The sequence below is a fragment of the Emydura macquarii genome, unplaced genomic scaffold (genome assembly GCF_026122565.2).
Source record: "Emydura macquarii macquarii isolate MOO-44397 ecotype Brisbane River unplaced genomic scaffold, CSIRO-AGI_Emac_v2 contig_1353, whole genome shotgun sequence".
Classification (NCBI taxonomy): domain Eukaryota; kingdom Metazoa; phylum Chordata; order Testudines; family Chelidae; genus Emydura; species Emydura macquarii.
Window position 1 is genome coordinate 2,202,103 of NW_027131490.1, and position 26,720 is coordinate 2,228,822.

Sequence of the window (26,720 nt, forward strand, 5' to 3'; positions counted from 1 at the left end):
TGCCCAAGAACACAATTCAGGACTTCTTGTGTTGCCTTGACCTGGTCACTTTGGCCAAACCTGTTAAGTACCTAAAGTTAGGCACTTAGAAAAAGTTGGCTCAAGAATCGCTGAGCACATACCACTCCTGTAACAGAAAGCAGAACCCGGCCCCTAATGGGATTTCCATTTGTTTTCTTTGTTTTACTTTTTCTTTTAATGTGATAGCAGCGACTCTACATTTCTGGTCCGTTTCATGTATGCGATGCGCCGGTGCCCTAACCCCTAGCCACGCTGGATCACAGTCACAGCCTTAGCCCACCACAGGGCCCGGGGGTGCAGCCGCGTCACACCGCAGTCCCCAAGCCCATGGTAACTAAGGGAAGGGGCAGCCCCGCCAGAGGACGGACGGAGCCGCCGTGGTCGCTCCGGCTCCGCCGCAGTGCCCGGCGCTATGCAAAGGGCGGCCCGGCAGAGGCGGGCTCCGTGGGTGGGGGAACTGGGTCACCGGGGTGACGGCCGCGGCCGCCTCGGTCTCTACGTGGTGCCGGTCCTCTTTCCCAATCCCAGCCACGCCAGCCCGTGCTCGGGAAGCCAGCTCAGCTCAGCCCAGCCCAGCCCAGACCCTCCCTTCCTGCTGTCCCCGGGGCGCGCCGCGCCGCGCCGCGCGGTTGTTTTGCCGCGGCCGCGGCTTTGCTCGGCCGGCCGGGGGGCGTAGTTGGCGCCTGGTGCCAGGCGCACGCCTCTGCCTGACACACACGCAGCTCGGGAGAGGCGGGGGAGCAGCTGGAAGGGCCGGTTGGGCGGCGGCTCCGCCGCGGTGCTGGGGATAATTAGTGTCTGTGAGTCTGTCTGCCCCCGCGGGGCAGGGCGAGGGGGGGAGTGCGTGCCTGGCTGGGTGTGCGAGCGACTGACTCGGCCCCTCCCGTCCCGGCCCCTCCGGCGCAGCCTCCACCCAGCGAGCTGGGAGCCGCCCTGGCCGCGCTCCCCTCCCTGACCCTCCCCTTACCCCGCCGGCCAAGGGAGCCTGGCAGAGCGAGCGGCGCCGGCGTCATGTGACAGCGGAGACTAGTGCCAGGAGCCCGGGGGAGCTGAGCCGAGCCGAGCCGACTAGCGAGCAAGCGAGCGAGCACCCGCTCCCCACCCAGAGACGCACGGCCACCGCGGACTGAGCGCAGGGAGCCGGGCCGTGGGCTGGTCGCTTTGCTCTGTTATCACAGCCCCCAGCCCCGGGCTTTTCGAGCGACCCCGGAGGCGGCGGAGGCCCCCTACCCTGCTGCGGGTGAGCGTGGAGCGGAGGCTGCTTCTTGGCTTCTGAGAGCAACACGCGAAGTGTCCAGCTGCTGGAGCAGGTCGGCGTTTGGGGAGGAGCGGTTTGGGGTTGGGGGTGACCTGGGTGCATGCAGAGCGGCGAGCCCGCTGAGGCTCTGGGGGGAGGGGTCTGCTCGGGCCGGGGGCAGGTTCTGCACGCCCGGCCCGGCCCGGCCCGGCAGCTTGACACGCTCCAAGTAACTTCTGTGGGACTCGGGCTGCTGCGAAAGTTGTTGGGGGGTAGGGAGCCGGGTGTGTGTGTGTTTCTATCTCCAGCTACTGTGGCTTTATTATCAGGTTCTGCACAGCTTGTGAGATGGGGAGGAGGGGTTACCAACTCCGCTGATACTTTGTCTCTTTCTGGGAAGAGAAGAGACAGAGGGGACAGAAGGTCACGTGTGTGTGTAGGGGGACGAGCAGGGGGGTTTCTGCGGATGTTTCCAGCCCCAGCTTCTGCGATTGCTGCAAAGCTTCTGAGAGAGGGTGGGACAAAACAGAGGGGTCTGCTCTGGTGTGTGTGGTTTTCTCTGACTTACTGGCTTTGACAGAGATTGGGTAAGAAAAATCACACACCTGTGTGGCCTTTGGCTCCGCTCTCTGGTGCTGATCCCGAGACATGTACATTTGCTCCATTGTCTCACTATGAAAGGGAGTCACTTTCTTCTCCGCTCTTGGCTCGGACTGTTTGAGACGTTCTCTTGGGCTCTTGCTACTCAGTTAGTAGCAGTTGTTTCAGCCCCCAGAGCATCTATCGGCAGATGGGGGACTGCAGTACAATAGAGGAGTTTACATTTAAAAATGTCATCAGAGCTTGCTAATGCTATTAAAGTACAAAATTGGGTTGGACAGTGCAATGGGTTCATTCACTTCGGTTGGATTGCAAATGTTGGTCTTCTCTGGGGAAAAATTAGTGAAGACGTTTGGTTTTGCTTGTTTGTTTTTTAAATAGTAGTCTATCAGTAAGACATTGTCAGGATTATAACACTGTGGAATAGTTTAATGGCCAAATATATAACTGGTATAACTCGACTGACTGTAGCAAAATTACATCAGGGATAAAATAGTCCTTAAATGTTTTTAAAACCAAATATTAACATCATCTAGTCTCATTTAACACTTGTCTAGGAAAAAGTTAAAATGTCTAATATTTATGATCGCTTGGACACTTAATATAACTTTTATAAGAAATTGGAAATGACATCCATAATTGACTTCCTGCCTTTATGAATGTTGTTGCTCCATGTGTAAATGGGAATAGGAATATTTATCTTCCATCTTGGTCAGATGTAAGTTTTTACACTGAAGTATTATAGCGGGGGGTTAGGGAGGAGAGGAAGGGGGAATGGACTAGAGAAACAAGTTCTTTAAGATCCCATGCTGAAATCCTACAGAAAGTAGCAAAATATCAGGCGTAATACTTTAGCTTAGAATAGTTCAAATGGTCATTCTTTTTAACTCAGAAATACTTTGATTAAATCAATATATTTATCTATACTCATTCTGATTCAGATTTACTGTACCTGCATTGTCTGCTTGTGCTCTGCCTCTACATAGTGGACCTTTGAAAACTCAGGAAGTGTCACAATTCATAGGGCTCAACTTTGAATGTGGTATTGTTATGAAAAGCTGAGTTTGGGTCGCTGATGGAGGGACTTCATAGCTTTGATTTTATTGATAATGTCCATAAGTGTTCTTTAATCTGTATTGAAAACAAAAAACAGAATTGCTGCTCACTCATGTTTTTTCTATAAAATATTAAAGATATGCTCTCTTGATTGTTATATGAGGAACTTCTTATATGAGAGGAACCACCACATCTGGATTTGATAATCCTGTCTGACCTTGAGGATACTTACATCAGACTAACTTTATCCCTTGTACTTTAAAATGTATGATTTAATTCAATAGAACTAATATTTTCAAATATAAGAGTATGCAGCAGAGTGTAGTTGAGTGACATACTTTCCTTTTATGCAAGCAGGTAAATGTGTTTTGCATTCACTAGTTAAAGCCTGGGACAATGGGAGGAGGTGGGAGGATGGAGAAAGGAGATGTAAAATGGTCCTTTCCTTTTATGCAGAAACTAACATTTTGTCAGTAAGTAAGTTATGAAAGTGCCCAACAATATTGTGGAAATACACAAAAGCTATAGTAATCAGCCAAAAACTCAGGTGAGACAAGGTGGGTGAGGTAATCTTTTATTGGACTATATTGCCCACTTTGCCTCTCTAATATCCTGGGACCGACATGACTACAACCCTACAAAAACAAAAGTGTTCAGGTAAGGAATGATGTAAAAGTGAATTAAGCTAGTTGAAAGTGCTCAGATATTACAGAGTGGGGGAGGGAGGGCTAAACAAATACTTAGCTACTTCTTATACTTACCTTTCCAAATGGTGAGTATGAAGAAAATAAGAAACTGGTAAAATAACTATAGAACATACAACCGTACACTGTTGTATAGATTCTTATGTAACCAGTTGTAATCTCATGTACTTCTGAAACTGCAGTTACTAAATTGAAATTTATAGTGGTTATTCTCATTACTAGGATGCTAATCCACATAACTTGCAGTAACACATTCCCATGTCTGATAATATCAGGTACAGCAGCTGTCTGTTCCACCACACGGAACTAGTTCAAAGCATGTTGTAAAAGGAAGAATAGTGAAGTAGTTGTTCCAATGAAACCAAGTATAAAACTTTTATTTTGATATATTTCATGTTAGATGAGTTGTGCTTCTCTCTCCCCCCATCCCCAGAGCTCTCTATTCTCATTATATTTTCTTCCTTAAGTAGCTTGATGGTTTTAGTGTGATGTGTATTAGTGATTTGTCAAAAATAAAAAATTATATTTGTGGTTAACTGGTTCTACAGTTAAAATCTCATTTTATAAGTGCAACTGAAGCAAAAGTACAGAAAAGTGAAAATTAGTGTGGATTGTTATAGATATGTGTTTTAGTAGAGTGGGTCTTTAATAACTGTTGAAATTTAAGTTCTGTCATCAGTGCACTGAAAAGAAGAGCTCTGTGTATGCTTGAGCATTTGTCTGTATTACCAACAGAAGTTGGTCCAATAAAAGATATTAGCTCACACACCTTGTCTCTATAATATCTTGTGTCCAACATGGCACGCACTAAATTATTGTCAGTCTTCAGCTGTCAAACGATACTGAATATTTGCAGTGGGAAAATAGCCAATTTTTTAAATAGGCTGTAGTTTTAAAATTAATTACTGTAAAGATCTGATCCCTCAATTTTTAGCTAAGAGATAGTTGTATGAAGTTTTATAAAATTCAGGCTGTAGTTAAATATTAGCAGTTTGGATGCAAAAAGAAATCCAAGAGAAGGCTGGAGTTAATTATCATGACCTGTGGTGTCTAAAAATCACATGCTCCCTTCTGGTGTTAAGTGTAGATATTTGCTTGTTTGTAAATAGGGCAGGTCTCTTTATAAAGACAGTGTTTGTATTCACACCCAATGAACAAACACCTCCACCCACTGTTGTTGTTTAAAAAACTCCAGCTGCTCATGAATATAGGGTCAGAGAGGGCTGCCTAAATGTTTCTCTGTGCTTTCTCTCCAGCACAGCCAGCAGAGCTGTTTCCTGTTCTTTGTTTCAAGGCTGGGGTTTGCGTCACACATTCCAAGTGGCATATGTGTGCTCTTTCCTGTTTCAGGCTGTTTTTTTAGTAGATCAGTAGCCCAGTCCAGGCCCCCTGCCACTGCCCCGCAACTCCCAGTCCCCACCCAGTGAATTATCATGTCTCTACACACTCATGATTGCTTAAGATGCTTGTGTTATGTCATCATGAGAAGTCTGAGTTAACCTTTTAACACATCCTCGTCTACTCCAGTAGATTTACATGGGTGAATAATGAGTTTCATTCCCTTTTCTAAAAACCTGTGTTTGATTAAAAAACCTGATTTCTCCTCTTACTTGTGCCGATATAAGTCTGTAATAATTCCATTAAAGTCAACGGAGCTGCACTGGTGTAATACCAGTGCAAGTCAGAAGAGACTCCAGCACTATATATTCATTTTTGTGAAAACCTATTGGCTTCTCCCCTCATCTCTTCTGAAGATACCACCGTGATCATTTTCTGTTCCAGTTTTGGTCAAGATTAAAATTGTACCATTTTTTGAAGGGAGAAAATATCTTACTATTATCAGAATTCAAGGATCCGTACTCTTCCAGATTTAATGCAGGAAAATGAGACATTGCTAACAACTTTCTTTGGATTAAATGGATATGGCAGTCCTACACTTTGCTTAACTGAGCATTTTTTGAAGGAGTAAAGTACATGATTTTTCAACTTTGATAAGATTTTTTTTTCTTTTGTCTGCTGTGGACAGACATAGAGAAACATCAAGAGGAAATTCAAAAAGAGGACATTAGAAATTTTTCTGTTAGTCTGTGTCTGACTGGAGAAGTACTAAGGACCTGAGACCAAGCTCATTGAAACTGATAGAAAGATTCCCCTGAACTTCAATGGGCTTTGGATCAGGCCCTAACTGAATGAGAAATTATATGAATATAGGAGATAGACTGTCTTTCTCTCTCATTTGTTATGTTTGGAAAAACATACATTTTCTTGCAGACACAAAGAAATGTTTCCATCTTTTTAAATGTGTCCTTTTTATTTAACTTGTTTTTCAATTTTTATTCTGCTGCTCCTGGCTTTTTTAGATGTTAAACTTTAAAAAGGGGAAGTTTATGTTGGACACATTTGCAATACTTCTTTCAAAAAACATAATAGGAAGACACTTATTGGGAACGCAGATAACTAAATTTTAACTAGATCTAAATTATAACTCACTGAAATGCACATATGCTATACATGGATACTTACATTATTTTGCTTTTTATCTCTTCAGAAATACAAATTGTAAAAATTATTTCAAGTGAACACACAAGCTAATAATTTTGGTAAGTTGTATTTTTAAGAATCTTTATTTCCTCTCTTTTAGGGATTTATACTGTTGTTCTTTTGCTGCTGTTAGAAAATTATGTACCGTATATTGGCATTGCACAGTGAATAAATGTAATTTAGCTACTAGTTAATCTGTACAGGATTTCAGCCTCAGTCATATTTCGTCTTTTCTACGTGGATCAGCAAAAGGTGTTGCACTAGTTTTAGTTTAGTATTAGGAGCCAATGTGTAAGCATAATACATTTTAATATTCAAAACTTTCTGTAGTCAAATTTTTATAAAATCTGAGTTTCATATTACAATAAAATTCTGCATTTTGTAGAACAAATTTTTTACATTAACCAACACAGCTAGCAGGAGGTCCTTTCAAAAATAAAACTCTTCTGTGCAGCCAGGATTGAAGCTTTGTGTTTTCATTCCAAGGCTTGTTGCTTCCAATCCAGAATGTGAAGTTTGGCAGAGCTGATTTAGGGAACAGATTTAACCCTTCACTATTCAGGTTTTATCTAGCGCCAGGGCTTCCTTTTAGGGACTTAATAGCTATTGTTGATCTGTCCCAAGGGAAACTAGTATAAGTGTGTGTTAGCGAAATAGAAAAATAAAGCTCTAACAGATTTAAAATACTAAAGTAAGTCATTATGGAAAGAGAAGTGGGGATTGGAGGGAGTTGGTAACTCTGGTACATGAAGGAGTGACAAAACCTCCACTCTTAGAGAGTCCATGTTTATCTAATTGTTCTTCCACCCCCACCATCCCCTCTGCTCTTCATTTCCCTAGATACATACACACACATGCTCATGGACATTTCTTTCCTATTTTCAAATCTTCATTGAAATTAAGAGAGTAAACTATTATTCATTAATGTATTTTTCATCACTTAATGATTAGAGATTATTAGCTCTGCCCCATGTGGTCAAGGGTGTAAAAATCTATCTGGAATATGCTTGAGCAAGTAACAGAGCATACTTGTGCTTTAATATTAAAGGATTATATTTTGTATCCTGATGTTGGATTTTTTTTTAAAGACACTCAGCCTGATTTCTCTGTATGTAAAACCAGCTTTGAGTTCTCTCGCGTTCTTTCTTCCCCAACCAGTCTTACCTAATAGAACAAAGGCTAGTTTTATTCTTCCTTTCAAATTCTCTTTAAAATTAACTTTTTTAAAAATTTTTAATAAAAAGGTTCAGTTTGGAGAGGAAAGATTGTCATGTCATTCTACATATTTCACTTGTTTTCAGAAGTCTGATCTGTTCTCTTTACTAAACTATTTCTCCTTGTAAGCAGTAGCTTGAGACAGGAAACCAGACAGCAGTCTACCCTGATAAGGGAGAGTATTGTATGCAGTATTGTGTAAGGAGGTGGCTAAAGATCTTTTCTTTTTCTTTCTTCTTTAGGTCCAATATATATAAAATAGGGATTGCACATGGTTGTATGGATGCAAAGTTTGTTTTCTCAGTGGAAACTTCTAACAAATACTTCTTTTATGAATACCCTTAGAAACTCTTTTCTAAGACTTTTTTTATTTGGGAAAAATGTGTTTTTCAGCCATACTGCTATAGAGTGTGTGTAACATAGCTGTAAATTTTTTATTTTTTAATTTTTTAATTTTTTTTTTAAAAGCTACCCATTAGTAAAAATTGTCTCTTGTTGCAGTTGCAGCCAATTCCTTATAACTTTCCGCAGTACTGCTGTTTGTGGGCCAAACTGCTTCGCTCCTTTCCCTAGCAGTGCTGTCTCTGGGTCTCAGCCTAAACTTAAAAGTTAGGTTGACATAGCTACATCAGTCAGTGATGTGAAAAAACCACACCCCTGACCAATTTAGGTATGCTGGCCTAACTCCATTGTAGACACAGCTGTGTCCATAGAAGAATGCATCCATTGATGTAGCTACTGTCATGGGGGGTCTGGAGGGCAGTGATGTTCCCACACTGGCAGAAAAACCCCTTCCATTGATGTGGGCTGTGTCTATATTATGGGGTTACATGGGCATAGCTATAGCAATATAGCTATACCAGTATAGTCTCTGTGTTGAAGACAAGCCATGGATCTTCACTCTTCTCAGTTTTGTTCCCTCTGACTAAATCTAATTGCTAATCTAAATTTGAAATTTTCTTTGCCTGGTGCTATTTTAGAGCGTAATGTAGGAAAGCACTTAAGTACATGCTTACTTCCCATGGAAGACTGAGTTTGTTCTTGTGTGTTTTGCTGATGTGGGGCCTTGAGGAGCAACTACTACAAATCTTGTTACCAACTATGGAGGGGACTTCCTTTAACCCTTTCAGGGAATCCTGTTAGTTCAACAGAGGAGGACCAGTTTCTGTTATCTTTTAAGACTCAACTGAAGATGATTTCTCATCCAGTCTTATTGGGGGGATTTAGCTTGAAGCTCATGAAGGAAGAAGTAGTTTCAGATAATCAGAATTGGGTCTGGACTGCAAAACCTTGGACACTTGAGTCAAGTTGTCTAGTAGATACATTATTGCAAAAGCTGTAGTAGTGGGCCCTGATCCAGTGCTGATTTAGTGGCAATGAGTAAGTTATTTTGTAATTATACCAATAATAATTAGCAGTCTCTAAACAATGATTGAGTCTCACAACAGTATAGGGTGCCTCTCCTGTTTTCACCTAACACAAAAACGGAATAAAGTAAACAAGTTTTGTGCAGGGTACTGTGCAGAAGATGGGAGGGGCAGAATCTGTTCTCATCACCCCCAGCCATTGTGTGGATGCGATCATTGGCCACTATTCCAGATATTTAACTAGAACAGGAGCGAAAGTCCTTGTGCATCTCTCTTGGGGATTTGTAGCTGCTGGATCTATGTGGTTAAGACCAGCCCCCAATCCAAAACCACCTCTTCACAGTAAGCTATATGGAACTGGTGGAGCAATATGGGTATGCAGAGCCCCTCTCTGTTTTCTGGCTGCCCTCCATCTGTGTTAGCAGTACAGTGCTGGGTGAAGTCTGTTGCTGCTATGCCCATGGGCGAATCTGATCCAGAGTAAATAGTCTGTACAAATCCTTATTGTTGGAATATGTGTTAAGTACTCTTACTCACATCTCTGAAATAACAAACCATACGTGTCAAGAAGTTAAAACTGAGAAGTCTTTGATGTTGACAGGAAAATTAACTATTTTTTGGTGGTAAAAAGTCATTTCAGAAGAGATGGATCGCTGAATATTGGAAAGGATTTAAACACAGAGTTTTCCTTTAATAAATGGCAGGGTTTTTTATCACTCGCTGTCTTTTTGCTTGGCTTTAGCTGTGAAAATGTTGAGGGACTTTGCTTGGACTTTACCTTTGCACCTGTCCTTATTTGCATACAAAAATCAATTGCTTCACTTGTCTTTTAGAAATTCAGGGTGTGAGCAGAATCTTATCAAAAGCCATGTCCTGTTTGGACAAGTTGGACTGCCTTGGCAAAGTTCCATAGGGTGGAGTGAATGGGAGGAGGCAGGAAAGTAAAACTGGGTGGCTTGTTAGCAAAGAGAGAAAGAGGGGGTGGAATGTTTGCCTACTGGATTGCAGTTAATTATTTAGTTTCAGATTACATACTGCATAAATGCTTTTACCCACGTAAAAACACTTCAGTGGAAAATAGCTCATCTAATTTGAGAGAGATCAAGACTCCTCCTCTGATTTTTTAATATACTTTGTGTGAATTTTATGGTTTCTCCTTACTTTGCTGTCTGGAGGGTACACCTGATACTTGAGAGGGTACTTTAGTTTTCTAGAAATTAAACTTATTTACTAAACAAGCTTCCGGCTGTGAAACAAATACGTTATGAAAATATTGTGTAGGCAGATCCCTACTATTCTTCACACCTTATATTTCACAGAAATAAGGCAGTCTCCCCCTACTCCTCAAATATTTTAATAGTAAGGGAACAGTGAGATCTGGCATAACTATGTATGCCTGATTTTTACAAGAATACTACAGAACCTTTACTATAAAATATTATCATAAATAACAAAATACAATTTTTTTGTTTACTTACTTGAAACAGATTCACGCTTCACACCAATGTGAAAGACCAATGTGTCTTTCTTTCATTGCAGCATTATTCTTTTAAATACACAGATCATTGTTCCATGGGTTTATTTTCACCCTTAGAGTTCATCCCAGAACAACAGTTTCCTAAGTATCAGACCCTCAGCTGGCATAAACTGAATACAGTGGAGCTAAACCATGCCACTATGTGCACCAGCTGAGAATACAGACATATCACCCAGCCTCACAGGACCGAAAAATCATGCTTATTGTATTGTCCTCTGTCCAAAATCAGCTTCTCTTACTATTTAGATGGAAATAGTACGGTAAAAGAACAGTATAATACATTAAAGGGACACACAACTTATATACTATGATACAGCAATAAAAGTAAAAAAAAATTCTATTTTTTTAGATGACTCTAAATGAAAGACCAAATTTTTCACTTTCTGCAAGACACTTTCTATTGTCAGTTTCATTCTAACCTCTGTACAGTCAGTTAGGCCCTAATTCTGCAAATATGTGTAATATTTGTGTATGTGTATATGTGTAATATATTACAAATATGTAATCTGTAATTTTACACATGTAAAGTTAGGCATATGTTGAAGTGTTTGCAGGATATGGGGCTTAGTCACTTTCTTTGGTTTCTGTATGAGTCTCTCACAAAGCAGAAGGAGAGAAAAAACACTGTAAAAATAGAGAAAACGTGATTTGCAAAACTACAAAAAATAGCAGAGGGAATAGGTTAGGGGCAGGGAAGGTCTTTTATTTGAAACTGCTAAACGTTTTTTTCCAGTGACTAGATTACAAGTTGATGGTGTCACTCTAACAAAACACATTTAAATTAAAAATGAAAAATTTCTGGAAATCTTCTGAAAGCAGATATTTACAAATTCTCATATATATGAAGACTGGTATGCAGTGAAGGCTTGGGTTGTTTTTGCATTGTAGAATATCCTTTATCCTCTGTATTCATGTATTGATACATGCATATATCTGTATCTTTGGGAAGTCATGTATAAACAAAGTTCCTTCACATGAAGGTGACTAAGAAAATTTAATTTGTCAGTAGATTATCTGAAATGGTTAAAACCAGAAAAATATCTAATATAAATGATCCCCTTAAGTCACTGGTAAGATTGCATAATTGTTTTTCAACTTTCTCACAGGCATATTGACAAATTTACATAGACATATCCAAATTTTATAATTTTCTATCTTTCAAAGCTATTACTTAAAATGCACTTTTAATTTAGACAGAACTGGCAGTTTCTTTGGACTATGTATCTGTTTCTCTTTATTTTCTCAATTTGGTTTAATTTCGCCCTTCCCATTTATCAGGATAATCATATTCATGCTTATATTCAGTGATGCTTTAGTTTGTTCTTTGAGAATTAAGCTTTCTTCATTTCAATTACTTAGAAAATGTACTGTTGTAGTATTTTCCATAAATTACTAAACTTTGCTCTTGATCTATAAAGTAAATCCCTGGTAGGCTTGAAACAATTCATTCTCTCTTTCTCTCATATTTCTAATTGTTTTGTCCAGTACGTACACACTGATTAACTATTGCATGATTGCCCATTAGTGTTGAATTATTGGAATTGGTCTAATTTGGGGCAGACATATTCTTATGTATCCCATTTAAACTGTTTGATTTGCGAGAAAAAAATTCCAGACGCAATTAAAACCTTTTAATATATTAATGAGCCTTAAGCTTATGCTCAATGGAATTGTCTTGACAGAGTACAGTAGCATCTTATTATGGATTTCTAGTGCCACCAGCTGGATGCAATTGAATTTGTTAATACTTAACGTCAGTCCTTACATATACTATGAAGAGACGTCACTGTGAGTGAGGTAATATCTTTTATTGGACCAACTTCTGTTGGTGAGAGAGACAAGCTTTTGAGCTATTGAAGAGCTCTGTGTAAGCTCGAAAGCTTGTCTCTCATCAACAGATGTTAGTCCAATAAAAGATTACCTCACCCGCTTGGTCTCTAATATCATGGGACTAACACCGCATATACTGTACAGAACATACAGTTTGTCTGGCATGGTGAAGTTGTGTCCCATACTCTCCTTCTTAACTGGCATACTCTCTGCCAGTCCTCCAGGCTCTACTCAGCAAGATTCTGTTTGTGGCTCTGTCTGTTCAATAGCTTTTTCGTATGTATAAATCATATCAAATGGTTTTTATAAAAGCTTGCCAAATGGCACTTTTTAATGGCTTTGAGTATTAATTTCCTTCACTTGTCTAAAATATTTGGTTTTACTGTGTTTTTTCTCTAGTATTTCTCTGTCCCACTCCAAAGGCGCCTGGTACTCCCTGACATCTTCCCCTCCTTCCTCCACAATTGTCACCCTTGGTAAATGTGTAAATATGGTGATTACCTGGATAGTTAAGTTACTACATATGCAGAAAGACTGAAAATAGGCTTGAACAAGCTAACAAAGTAGATGGCGCCTTTTTTAAGGCAGTCTGGGCTACATAGAACACAATCTAAATTCTGAAATTTTATTCTTAATAAGGAAGCTCTTGGAAATGTACAGTTGTTACAAAATAATGTTTGAGTTGTCATAGTTCCTTTTGGTGAACCAGTTGAATTAGCCTCCCAATCAGACATCACAACTGATATCTACTGTACCTCTCCAAATTAGTTTTGTTTTTAATTTCCTCTCCTTGCGTGGCACTAGGGCTTGGTCTGCACTTACCTCCTACTTGCATAACTCCCGTCAACTGCCGTGCTTCTCTTCTGCGCGCTGTCTTCACTGCACGGCGCCGACGGGAACCGCGTTCCCATCGACGCAGCACTATGCCACTTGCGGGGGTGGATTAATAACGTCGACTTCAGGCTTGACTGACCGGGTCTTTACTGACCGCTCAGTCGATTCAGATAAGTCGATCTGACAGCGGCGACTTTGTCACCGTCAGTGCAGACATAGCCTACGTGTCAAAGCACCAGAGTGTTTCAGCACTGCTATCAGGCTTACTGACTGAAGCCTGTCAAGTACTGGACTGCCCTCCTTCCTGAATCTGATTTAGATCTGTTCACTGTCTCTTCAGCTAAACAAAAAATTAATCTCAACCTGGAACGATAGGAAAAAAATGATGATCTGAGCTGGGACATGTTTTCAGCTACTTACAGTGTAGTGACAGCTGATTAAAGCTGAAAACTGCATGCTGTAGGTGTGCTGATCAGCGCTTTAAGGGCCCAACCCAGCTTCCATTGAAATCAGTGGATGCCTTTTAATGAACTCTAATGGCAATTGGATTGGCCTGTTGGGAAGGTACTGTGCAAATGACAACACTGGAACATTTTAAGGAATTTTAAAAAGCATTGTCAAATATTTGATGAGAAGACCTATTAGACACAGTTGGATATTTCATAGCTCATGCATTGTGGAATTCATGACAAATTTTCATTCATTATAAATTAATTAAGGTTATCTTCATTGAAAAAAATGTATATGGAATGCCTGTTTGCTACTTTTTGACGGATAACCCACTGGACTATGCCTATATGTATTCTGATCATAGGCGTGTAGGGTTTTACTGAAATTGCAAAGTAACTTTTATATCAAGCCACCCAACAGTTTTATTATAATAGGATATTTAAGAACATAAAGCTTATCTCTAGATTTGGAAGAATAAAATCAAATACATTTAATCTTAAGGAATAATGAGCTAAAAAAAATTCAGAAACTTGATTCTAGCCATTCCTACAACTTCACAAAGCACTTTTTTCCCCCTCCCTGTAGCCCCGAGACAACAGACCCATCAGAAGCTTTCACTGAAAAGATGCTAATGTTTGACCCAGTCCCTATCAAGCAAGAAGCCATGGAACCTGTTTCAGTGGTAAGTCTTCAAACATGTTATCACCTTGATTGCCTTCTAGGGATTGATCCTGCTGCCCTTGAAATCAAGAGCAAAACTCCTGTGAACTTCACAGGGCCATGGCCTCCTCTGAGAACTGCTGTGAAGCTGTCTAACGGAATACCTGAGTAACAGCAACAGATAAATTTGCACATAAGTAGCATTATTGTGCTCTTTCTGGAGACAGTGCCATTAGAGTTGCTTACACTGGTCAGGATGCCAACCCCATGTTTTCTTTTCATGGTGATATATGAGCCTTACCATGACAGCTATGCAGAAGGAGGGAGGGAAAAAGAATAAACACCTTGCAGGGACACCTTGGCCCTAGGCAAGGAACCAAGCTGCTGCTAGGCTGTTCTAGGGTGAGTCTGGTGCCATAGGCCTGTTTGCTTCTGTGTACTTGGAAAATAATTGCAAATGGAAAAATTTGGACAGGGTATTGTATGTGAAAGCTGGTAATGAGAAGCTTATAAAATTAGATCATCTGTGTTTGGCTGTTGCTTTTCCTGCCAACAGTGGTTATACAAGACTTAAGGGTCAGTTTGAGGCCCTAGAAACAAAGTTGTCATGGATATTGTTATTTGTAATATTTGGTAGAAAGCCTTCGAAAAGCAGCTTTCAGGGAAAAGTTTTCTGCCTTTACCAATTACCAATGTAAAAGGGGCACTATCAATTTAAATCCAATTTTAAATAAACACATTTACCTTGGTTGCTAATAATACCGTTAGATTATTAAAACTACATGAATTTTAGAAATGCAATTTACCTTTTTGCTGTGTTTACCTTGCTTGCATTCTTCTGAGCAGTGGCAGGGGAATGATTTCTAGCAATGAAGAATAGGGATTTGGTCTGCCAACAATATTAAGAGTGTTTCTTTAGTTAAGTAATCCAGCCCAGGCTAGACCTACCTCTAACTTCCATTACTGATGCTAGCTTTGCATTAGTTAGCATCTGAAGAATTTAAAGCTGAGGTATAATTTCATCCCAGTGTTTTTGGGGACCTGTGCGTGTTTCTCAAAATACTAATAGGAATTATGTGCATAAATTCTCTCAATGCATAAGACTAGCCCCCTAAATATGCATTTACAGATACCTATGATCCTATGAAATCTCTAATACTCCAGAAACTTAGAAAGCTTTGCAGAATGATAAAACTTCCTTCCAAGAGTGCAAATGTATACCAAAAAACCAGTTTAAAGATAAAAATGACCCATATCATCACAGAGCAGTATTATATAGTGGTGCAGACAGGTAGGTAGATGAAATGGCAATGAAATAGAATAATGCACAACCTTTGTTTCCACCAGAATGACTTGTACTTGTAACAGAAATTAAAATGGATCCTTAGTTAGTAAATAGCCTATTCTACACTCAATGCACATGTATTATTTCTTATTAACATTAATTTGTGGTTATAAAAAGTGAATGCATCAAATGCAGCATAGAACACTAAAGGAGCCAAAAAAGACCTACAGCGACACTAGTGACAAATTGCCTTAGACATATAAAATAGCTGTCCTTTGCATGCATCAGTATCTACCTCAGTTGGAAGTTTCTGCAATGGTGTGTGAGAATCACACACAAGAAATGGCAAGACATTAAAAACCCTGCCCAAACCAGCCAGTAGCTTGGTCAAAACCTGACAGGATTATAGTACAATGGAGTCACCAGTTTCTTGTGGTCCCTTAAACAGGATTAGTTACTCAGTACAATCTCCAAAGAAAAAGTGAGTGATCTCTTCCAAAATGAAGTATGAATGAGGAAACTATGTGATGGGATGAACTAGGGCAGAAGTCCTGCACCAAATGAAGTCAGGGACAGTAATTCTATTGCCTTCAGTAGGAGCAGGTTCCTGGAGATGGAGAACAACAATGGTTATTCCCCCTTGTGCTTTCTGTGGTTTTGGCAGAAGAAAGCTCTCCCACTATACTCTCAGAACAAAATGAGAGTTCTGGACATGTTCTGGACATTCTGGAGATTTCTGGGTGTGGAACTGAGAGGATAAGTTTGGACTTTGACCAAGGAAAACCTTTTTCTTGGGGTGGGATATTACATTTTCATGTGCTATTTGAAGATAAATTGTACCTTTCCTGGGCTGGAACTTCAACACTATCTTGCAGATTCCTTTCTGTCGCCACGCTGGCCAACCAGCACAGGGCCATTCTCTTTAAATATACATGTTGTCCTTTGAATTACTACATTACTGAATTACTGCATTAAATGAGTGTCAGTAGGAAAAGGAAATAATTTTGGGTCTGCTTGTAGGTTCTCTCATAAGAAGGTGCAGAGGAGGAAAAAAAATTCAGTGAAGTTCCCCTCGCAGAGATTCCGTAGTTCTTCCTCAGGAAAGAAGGAGTTTTTGAGTCTACCTTTATGGACAAACTGGCCATTTAGACCCCAAACCCTTGAGATCCTGGTCTCCCCAGCTCTTCCTGGTAGCGCAGGTCCCCTTGGAGCTAGGCCATCAGGAACTACTTAGGCCTGGCCTATTCTTAAAATGTCAGTCAGTGAAGCTGCTCACGTGAGGCTGTGAAAAGTCCACGTCACTGAGCACCATAGCTATTCTAGCCCCCAGTGTAGACATAGCTAGGTCGATGGAATAATGCTACCATTGCTCAGGAAGGTGGTGTTCCTATAGTGACGGAAAAAACCCCTTCCATCACTGAAGTCTGTGTCTATGCTGAGGGGTTACAGCAACATAGCTACAGTGCCATGACTATACTGTAGTGTAGATATGGCCTTAGCAGACAGCTGTCCTGGAGTCTTCTTTAAAGAGGGAGGGATCTCAGTGTGAGGAGAGTGTGGCAAGAAAAGTAGCGCAGCTACTACGGGGTTGTCTGTACTACAGCTGTGCTGCTGTAGGGTAGATTCTTCCTACATCAATGGAAGAGGTATTTCCATCAGTGTAGTTAATCCATCTCTCCAAGAGGCAGTAGCTAGGTCAGTGGAAGAATTCTTGGCTAGAATTCTTTCATCAACCTAGCTGCATCTACACCAGGGGTTAGGTCAAGTTAATTACAGTACTCAGGACCTCGCCCTATAGCTGGGTTGATCTAATTTTTAAGTGTAGACCAGGTCTAAGTGAGCTAATTCTCTTAACCATCTCCCATGGGACTGATAGGGGAAGAACTATTCTCCAGATTCTCAGAGGTGCTGAGCATTCCATTGGCTTCAATGGGAGCTGACCATGCTCAGAGATTTTAAAATCAGGCCTTATATGCTTTGTATATGCTGCTTTGATAGCATCATCAGAAATTTAAAAACAAAATGAAACTATTACAATAATTAGTTAGTTATTTTAATAGAAAAACCAGATTAAAATATGTCAACATGCACCATGTATTGTATATACAAATTTGTTTTAAAATATCACTACTTTGTGATATTGACACGTTTGGGGTGGAGAAAGGAAACAAATTACAAAGTTTTAACACCCACATTTCAAGGCATGTGTTTTAAAGGATTAGCTACACTTCTCAGATGGTTAAAGCATACACCCAAAGTGTTTTGTCATCCCATACAGTCTGTGGCATTGAATTGTTGTGCACATTTTCTGATACGAAAAAAACATTTAAATAATGGTATATAATAGATCTAGTTACAGTATTGTCTCAGTTCCACTTAAAATAAAGTAAATATTTGTTACAAGCATTTGTTAAATGCTTTGTCAAAGACAATGACAATTTAGTTGCCAAAGTTGTTTTTTTTTTACTGTGGTGCCTACTCTCTTTTGGAGTTGAAATAAACAATCTTTGTGTCCCAAAACAGTCTCCAAAACTTTTTGGTTCACAACTTTTTAAGAGCAAGTGCCTTAGCTACATGATGCCTTGAGGTATTTTGTAACTAGTGCACTTGTGAATAAATCTCATCTTAATAATATCAATAACAAAAATGCTTTGGGGAAATTCTACACTATTCAAGATTAAATCCTGGTCACCCTTCTCATGTGACTTCAATTGGACAACTTACATGAAAAAGGTGAGCAGGATTTTCCCCCAGTTTGAAGAAGAAGGGATTCATTAGACTCAAAGTTGTTGGGGTTTGTAATTTATGAGAAGTTTGATTACATTACTTTAGAATCTATAAGCCTGTAAAATAGTCGAGTTGTTTCACCACAAACATTCTTTGGAGTTTAGCAATTAATATTTAGATTAGCCTTTCAGAATGTCTCCTTATGTGAGCAGCCATTTGTGGGTAGGAATAGGTGTGTATATGACACATTGGCCAGCCTTTTATCTTGCCAGATTGTCAAGTGTGAGAAGTGTAGAATCATAGAAGATTAGGGTTGGAAGGGACCTCAGGAGGTCATCTAGTCCAACACTCTGCTCAAAGCAGGACCAATTCCAACTAAATCATCCCAGCCAGGGCTTTGTCAAGTCACACCTTAAAAAACCCTAAGGATGGTGATTTCACCACCTCCCTAGATAACCCATTCCAGTGCTTCACCACCCTCCTAGTGAAAAACTTTTTCCTAATATCAACCTAGACCTCCCCCACTGCAACTTGAGACCATTGCTCCCAGTTCTGTCATCTACTACCACTGAGAACAGCCTAGCTCCATTCTCCCTGGAACCCCTTTTCAGGTAGTAAAAGGCTGCTATCAAATACCCCCTCCTTCTCTTCTGCAAACTAAACAAGCCTAGTTCCCTCAGCCTCTCCTCAAAAGTCATGTGCTCCAGAACCCCTAATCATTTTTGTTTCCCTCCGCTGGAATCTCCAATTTGTCCACATGCTTTCTGTAGTGGGGGGCCCAAAACTGTACACAGTACTCCAAATGAGGCCTCACTAATGCCGAATAGAGGGGAATAATCACTTCCCTTGATCTGCTGGCAGTGCTCCTACTAATGCAGCCCAATATGCCATTAGCCTTCTTGGCAATAAGGGCACACTGTTGACTCACATCCAGCTTCTTGTCCACTTTAAGCCCCAGGTCCTTTTCTGCAGAACTGCTGCCTAGCCAGTCGGTCTCCAGTCTTTAGCAGTGCATGGGATTCTTCCGTCCTAAGTGCAGAACTCTGCACTTGTCCTTGTTGAACCTCATCAGATTTGTTTTGGCCCGATCCTCCAATTTGTCCAGGTTACTCTGTATCCTATCCCTGCCCTCCAGAGTATCTACCTCTCCCCCCCCATCTTAGTGTCATCTGCAAACTTGTTGAAGGTAAAATCCACCCCATCCTACAGATCATTAATGAAGATATTGAACAAAACCGGCCCCAGCACCAACACCTGAGGCACTCCGCTTGTTACTGGCTGCCAACTAGACATCAAGCTGTTGATTGCTACCTGTTGCTTTTTTTTTTTTTTTTAACGACATGTTTGAATTGCTATTAGATGAATTGCCTTTATCTTCAAATAGCTGCAGCTAAAAAAGTAAACCTTACAAGTTATCTGAATTTGTTCTTCAGAGATCTCTCTCTCAGTCAAATCCTGCTGTCCTTACTCAGGACAGACACTAAGAAAGGGGAGAAACAGTATTGTTTGGTCCAGAGAGGTAGAACAATGATGTGGGCAATATAAGTACTTAGATAAGAAACTGTTTAGGAAAATATACTCAAAAACAATCCTGCACCTTTATAATAATCTTCTGCGGTGATATAGTATCCTGTAGTATTTCTGCAATCAATTCTAAATTGAGGTTAATTTATATTCTAAAGTATCTTTCATTACTCTCTGTAAAATATTGTAAAGTATTGCTTGCATGTTGACAGGAGATCCTCTGTTTTTAGCAGTACAAAACATAAACCAGTTCAATATTGTCACTGTACGGTTAGGGGGTATGTGTACACAGTGAGTAGGTAGTGTTGTAGCCATGTTGGTTGCAGGATGTTAGGGAGACAAGCTGGTTGAGATAATATCTTTTGTTGGACCAGCTTCTGTTGGTGAGAAAGACAGAGTTTTGAGTTACACAGAGCTCTCTTTGGAAAGGTACTCCCAACATGACAGTCACAGCAAAAGCAAGGTGGAACAAATTGTTTAGTAATTAGCAGATAGTGTAAGGGACCATTCAAGATAGAGCGGCCCGTTGTCACCTCTGCAGTCATAGGGCAAGGGTGAGATCCTATAACAGCCCTCAGTTCAGCACAGATCTTAATCTCTGCTTAACCTCAAGCATGTGAGATGTGCCATTGACGTCAGCGGGAGGCTCACGTGATTAAGTTCTTTGCTGATTTGGAGCCATCTCTAGGTACAAATAATCACTATTAGTGGAGTTCTTCCATAGCAGAATGGAATCTACCAGTAGGAAAAGGTTTCTCATGGGAGACCTCTCTTCACCCTCTGAAACTGCAGTCTTAGGGGCCACTAGCTGCTGTGATAGGAGGCTTGGAAAGCCAGGTAGTCACTCCTAGTGGGGAGCAAGATCACAAACCACTTCTTTCAGTTACTGTTGGGAATTCTTGCAGTAAGAAATTCTTCTTTACTGCTCCCCCTACGTGATGGCCAGCTTTTCCTAGTCAGAGCAGTGACAATCTTTTTGGAAAGTAGCAATTCATATCAATCTGATCATGGTAATTGCTGCATTCCAAAGAGAATAAAACTAATTTATAATGAAGTTTCACTCTTCTAGAAGACAAATGAAACTTCATGATAAGAGGATTGTGATTCAGCTGAAAGTGACTTTCCCTTCACTAGAAGTGCAGATTCACTAGAGTACTATATTAATTCAGTATAAGTATGTTGTACTGTATATACTATTTGTGTCTGTTGTTTGATCTATAATGTCGTAGCTTTCACTTGTTTCGGTTTTGTATGTGCCTAATGTAATGCAGAAAATGTTTGACTATGTTTTGAATTATTTTTATGTTTATAATCTGAACTAAGAAGTTTGTTGTACTTTTTCTGTTTTCTTTATACCTCCATTGATTTTTAAGGTTTTTTATGCCTAGCATTTCTTCTTTTGCTTTTTAAGATTACAGAATTTTTTCCAACTAATTTTTGTAAAGAAAAACTTTGTCTCCTACTGTTTTCTGTCACTGACATCTGCAGCTCAAATAGGAACACAGCAAATAAAATTTTGGAGTGAAGGAAAGCTGAGAAAAAGGAGACAATCTCTCCAGATAGGCACAAAAGAATTGCTGACTTAAGTCAAATCTGTGACGGCTTAGTTACATCAATGAAGACCTTCTGTTCAAAGCAATTCATGAGGTTGGGAGCAGTTTTGAATCCCTAACAAATCAACTTTTAAAAAATATAATGGTCATCATCCTAATTTTTTAAGTCTTTTTGTTACTTTGAATTTAATCTGACTTTTCTAAACTAAAACTAAGAAGTTCCCCAAGCAGCTCAGAATCACTGCAGTATTTTTCTGCACTGCTATTTTAATAGATTGGCATTTTTTCCAATGTGAGTTTCATTTGACTTGGAGTCTTGAAAGAAAGAAAAATGGTTTAATGGGCTAGATTATAGCCCAAAGGTGTTTCATTCTTCTGCAGATTCCTACTTTACTGAAAAAATTCTCTCCTTTAAACAGATTGGGTGGTTTTTCTTCATTTTGCCTTTCTATTACTCTGTCACAATCTACTGAGGCTTTCTCAGCGTAGTATATGGTTTTAAAAACTGAAAGACTTGTTAGTCCCCTGTTCTGCCGAAAACTTACTCACACTGCGGGACAATGGGCTACTCCTGTTCATTAAAGCAGTGACATGCACAAATGTCTTGAGGTTCTGGACTTTATATTGTCTGAATATAAGAGTACTTGGATGAAAAATGTTCTAGGAATTCTGCCGTTGCTTCACTGATGCTGGAACACATTTCTCAAAATTAATAAATGTATACACAATTCTTCCAGAGTTCCACTGATGCCTAGCTGTACCAGTGAATGTTTATACAGCATAGAGAAGTCAAGTGGACTTTGTACTGTAGGCCAATAACATACGTTTTAACACAAGCACTTAATACAGCTTATATATTAAGTGTTTGAATTTCTGCCTACCCCCATGCCTTAATCAGATTCAGTAGATGCTAAATACTGTTAAATATTAAACTCCATCAATAGTCTGTGGCCTTGATTACTCAGAATTCTAATACATATAATTATTTCCTTATCCAGTAGTGCTTATGAGTTCAATATATATCTTGCTCTAAGACACACACGTTAGATCTAAAACATGAACTCCTGTGAACTTTATTAATTAAATGCTGTATGTATAAGCATAAATTATATTTATATGAAAAATAATCCTTTAATATGAACTGAATATAATTGCTACAAAGATTCTTATGTTTAATCCATTATATAATTTTAAATAAGTTCTAGAAATGAAAAGTTTTATTACCAACCATATAGGTGGCAGTTCTCTTTCAATTTCCCTATGTTTATGTAACTCCTTTTAAATTAATGCTAGTTATGTGTATGCATGGAATATAGAATTAACTACTCAGCTTTGTTGCTATGTCTACCTACAATCCTAGGAATGCTAGAGAACTTCCCATTTTCTAAAGTGTCATAGAATTGTTTCTTGCACTAATCAAAAACAAAGGCAATAACTCCAAAACATTTTACAGTAACATTTTTGGCTCAGTTATACTAGTTTTGGTTTTGGGGTGTTTTTAGTTTTTTTTTAAATTTAGAATAGACTTCTGTTTTAGTGAAGTTTGATGCAATGTTTTTCAGTTTTAGAACAATCCGTGTGGATTTAGGACACCTGGGTTCTATTTCCAAGTTAACCACTGACTTGCTTAGTCACCATACTGCCTCAGTTTATCCATCTCCAAATGGGTATAATACCAAAATGTACGTACCATACAGGATGGATATAAAGCTTTATAAATGTTTGTAAAGTACTTTTTATAGAGAAAAATATCTTAATAATTGAATAAGTCTTGAAGAATGTAAATCTCTTTTATTTTCCTCTTTCATCATGTATTGTGTAATGCTTCCAAATGGTTAGTGAATCAGAAATTGAATAATTCCCCATGTGAGAAATCTTGTACATTCTGTAAGAGAAAAGAGGAGTATATGAAAATGCCATATCTTCATCTTTTTCATTTTGCTTCACTTGTTCAGCCATTAGTCACTTTAGCACTAGATTTTTATTTTTTTTTCCTATGTTATGGCTTCTGTTTCAGTTCTCATCTTTTTTTTTTTCCCCTCTCACAGTCATACCAGTCCAATTACATGGACCAAATGAAGCCAAACAAATACAGTGTCATTTATCCTACCCCAAATCTGTTGCACAATAAATTCTATCCAACCCCAGAAGGACTATCTAATGGAATCCAAATGGAGCCAGTTGACCTTACAGTGAATAAACGAAGCTCACCACCTTCAGCTGGAAGTTCTCCTCCTCTGAAATTTCAGACTGGTCATAGGAGAGCCTCACCTGGATTAACTTTGTCCTCACCCAGCCCACCTATGAAAAAATTCACCCCACCTCCTCCCCCAGGAGTTCAGCCTTTTTCCATGCCATTAACAATCCCTCCAGTAATGGCTGCTCTTTCACGTCATGGACTTAGGAGCCCTGGAATACTTCCAGTTATACAGCCACTTGTGGTCCAGCCTGTTCCTTTTATGTATGCGCCACATCTCCAGCAACCTATAATGGTGTCTACAGTTCTTGCAGAAGAGTTGGAAAATCCAAGTAGCATGCCAGGTGAGTGCTGTTGTGCTGTTTCTCTTTTATGTAGTATTGGTGTTCTTTTATGCAGGGCAGTTGCCCTGGGCACCAACTTTCAGGGGGATGCCATATTGCTGTGCCACTCAGTGGTTGGGTTTTTTTGTTTGTTTGTTTTTGGGGGGACGGGGGGGGAGGAAGGATGTTTCTCCCCTCCAATTGGCCGGCTGTAGGGGAAGGGGTTGTTTTGTTTTCTAGTTAGCTTTGATGTGGTTTGGCTTGGTTTTTTTGTTTTACTCAGTTGCTTTGGGGAGAGGGGAGATGAAATATTTTCTGCCCTGGCCAGCAAAATGGATAGGACCACTCCTTCTTTTTGCCAATCAACTTTGGAAAAATAACTGTGGATCCAGGAGTGTTTTTACAATAAGTTAAAATATTTTGACGGGAAATGAAAAAGGGAGACAAATATTCTTTTGTCGTCTTCTAAAATATACAATACCTAGAATTTACTGTGTGAATATTTTCCTCTAGTCTTACTGGATCAAATTCTGCTCATTTATACCCATATAAATCTATTGATGTCAATATAAGTAATCTATATTTAAACTGGTATACTTGAGAATAGACTTGTGTCTCACAAAGTAGACTGAAAATTGAAGTCTTGTATTTTAACATGAGTCTTGATGCAAGATATATCAAGATGTTAATTGGAGTTTTTTTTAAATACAGATTTTGTCTTTTTCCTTTTACTCACATAGCTCTTTATATATTTTATTTTTTTCTCTAGTACCTGTAATTGAATCTTATGAGAAGACCACATTAAAGAAAACAATCAAAGTAGAACCAGGAATCGAACCACCTAGGACTGAGTTCTATCCCGAACAAATGTCTCCTCCAATGATGACCTCCTTGTCTCCTCAGCAAGTAATGTTGCAAGAGTAAGTAATTAATCCTAAAGTATCTATCTTCAGTTGAACAATGAAGCATAGTGCTTTGCTGTACATTGGGTTCCAGATACAGGGGTTACAAAATGTAGGTTCTTTGAAGGGAAAGCCACTGTGCTTTGGACCATGTAGTAAAATATCATAAATAAGGATTGCAGATTGTAAATGACTTGGGGTTTTGTGCTTAGGTTTTCCCCCTCTCTACCCCACAGCCTCAACTTTATTTTCAGCAGTATAATGGCTAGTATGTATGCAATGTACATGTGAACCATGTAGATCTTCTGTATTTGTATAGTATGTTGCTAAAGTGATATAGGGCCCAGTCCTGCAGACCACTACAAATGAAATTTCCAGTGCAATGAATAGTAGTTCTTCCTGTAATAGTCTTGCAGAACTGGGCCCACATTTAAACAGATAACAAACTGATAACCTGGAAAAATATTACATGGGAGCGGGAGGATTTTTATGACTTTTCTTAGAGAAGTAGTAACACTTCCATTGGTGGTAGCAGGCCTTTGATATTTGCCAGGGAGAAAGTCCTCGGGCTACAGAAATGCCTTTTTTGTCCCCATGTAACTCCATTCAGATCTACCTCAGTTGTAGTGTTAAAAATCACCGTTTCCCTTTTCGTGTATTCCCCAGGAAAATTCTGGCAGCCTGCCACAGTCACAACATTCTAGAGAGCCTGGCCCATGCTTCTGCCAGAGCAGCAGCAGCAGCAGACACTGTGCTGGGAATGCCTGGGAGTGCCAGAACAGTTATAGCAGTAGTTGGGGGGAGCTGGACTGGGCTGGACTTTCCCCAATAACTCCATCCTCAACAACTTGGCACATGGCCCCAAAGTCCCCACCAGAAGCATCACATAGGATCGGAGTCCCCACCTCCCAGGGTTGCCGAGGGAGAGAGCCAGACAGACTCTTATCAGTAAAGTTCAGGAGTTAATAGCCCAGGGTGAAGCAGAGAGAACGAACTGGTCTGGATTCCCATCAACCACCCAGTGGATCCAGCATATGGCACCAACAGCCCTTCCTCCACTCTAGCATATCAGCCTTCTCCTGCTGCCATCTAGTGTAGTTAGTCCTGTAGTGCTATGAATCTGAGCTGTAGTGCTGAAGGCTCAGGGTTCAGATCCTACTACTGATGCATTATCAGATCATTATGTTTCATTTGTACATAAGTTTTTAACTTCGTTCATTAAAAAATCTAGGACATTATCCACAAAATATTAGACTAAATAAACATTATTTAAGTTGCAAAATCAAGCATTCGAAAGTTAGGAAAGTTAGATTTTGAGTTGCCCGTGCAACCTTAATTTGGTTCCCTTCCGCACATAACAAACTGTTTTTTCTATGGGGCCCCTGCCTTATTCAATGCATGGGTTGGACATATAAGAGGGCTGAATGAAGCAACCATAAATATGTCACTTTCTAATTCCTGAGTGCTTGAATTTGAAGTCTAAATAATAATCTTTTAAAATGTGCGGGGGCAGGAGTTGTAGGTATGAAAGCCATTGACTTCTCACAGTGAGCATTGGTGGATACATTCTAGCTATTTTAACCCAAAGTCAACGTCTTTTGTGTGGGAATTAAAGTAATGTGTCAGTTCTCCCTTAAATTAAATTTCACGTATTGATCTCAGACTATTGCCATACACAGACATAGACGAAATATAATATGAAGCCTTAATTTTGTTTTCTTGTTTATGTGAAATCAAAGTTTGACTCATGCTACCATCATCACGTGAGCTGTGGGTGTAGCGACAAGGGGATGCTTAAATAAACTGTCATAACATGATTTTTGGAAGACATCATTAGCTATTTGAGAAAAACACCCACGTATATAAGGCTTAAATGAATTCAGATATGCTTGTGTAAGCAGAGACAAGACCTTGTGGAATTACAGATGATCTTTTATTTCAGCAGTTATTTAATATTGTTGGCCCTTCTTCCGACACCAGTGTCTCATTTCTTAAACCAGTGTCCCCCCGCTGCCAGTCATTTGCAGAATTCTGTGGTCTTGCAGGTTGGCTTCCCAGTGGAAGAGAAATAAGAAAAATGGAGTCTGAGTGTACTCCAGTTGTAACTTGTTTTATTTGCAAACACATACCAGTCTGGAACAAAGGCTATGACAAACT

At 39.8% G+C, this 26,720-nt stretch overlaps 1 protein-coding gene across 2 annotated transcripts in view; it reads left to right on the top strand.

The window, feature by feature from the left end:
* The first annotated feature begins 782 nt into the window (after positions 1-782).
* The window catches only part of KLF3 (KLF transcription factor 3), a 33,343-nt gene continuing 7,405 nt past the window's right edge, over positions 783-26,720 (top strand). Inside the window, exons 1-5 of one of the 2 annotated variants that reach the window (XM_067551549.1) lie at positions 5,156-5,588; positions 6,167-6,218; positions 13,978-14,074; positions 23,190-23,682; positions 24,431-24,581. In XM_067551549.1, the coding sequence (XP_067407650.1) occupies positions 14,018-14,074; positions 23,190-23,682; positions 24,431-24,581 (701 nt within the window). In that variant the 5' untranslated portion in view covers positions 5,156-5,588; positions 6,167-6,218; positions 13,978-14,017. Of the gene's footprint in view, positions 1,332-5,155; positions 5,589-6,166; positions 6,219-13,977; positions 14,075-23,189; positions 23,683-24,430; positions 24,582-26,720 lie in introns of those variants that run through there. The other variant, XM_067551548.1, reaches the window with a different exon arrangement.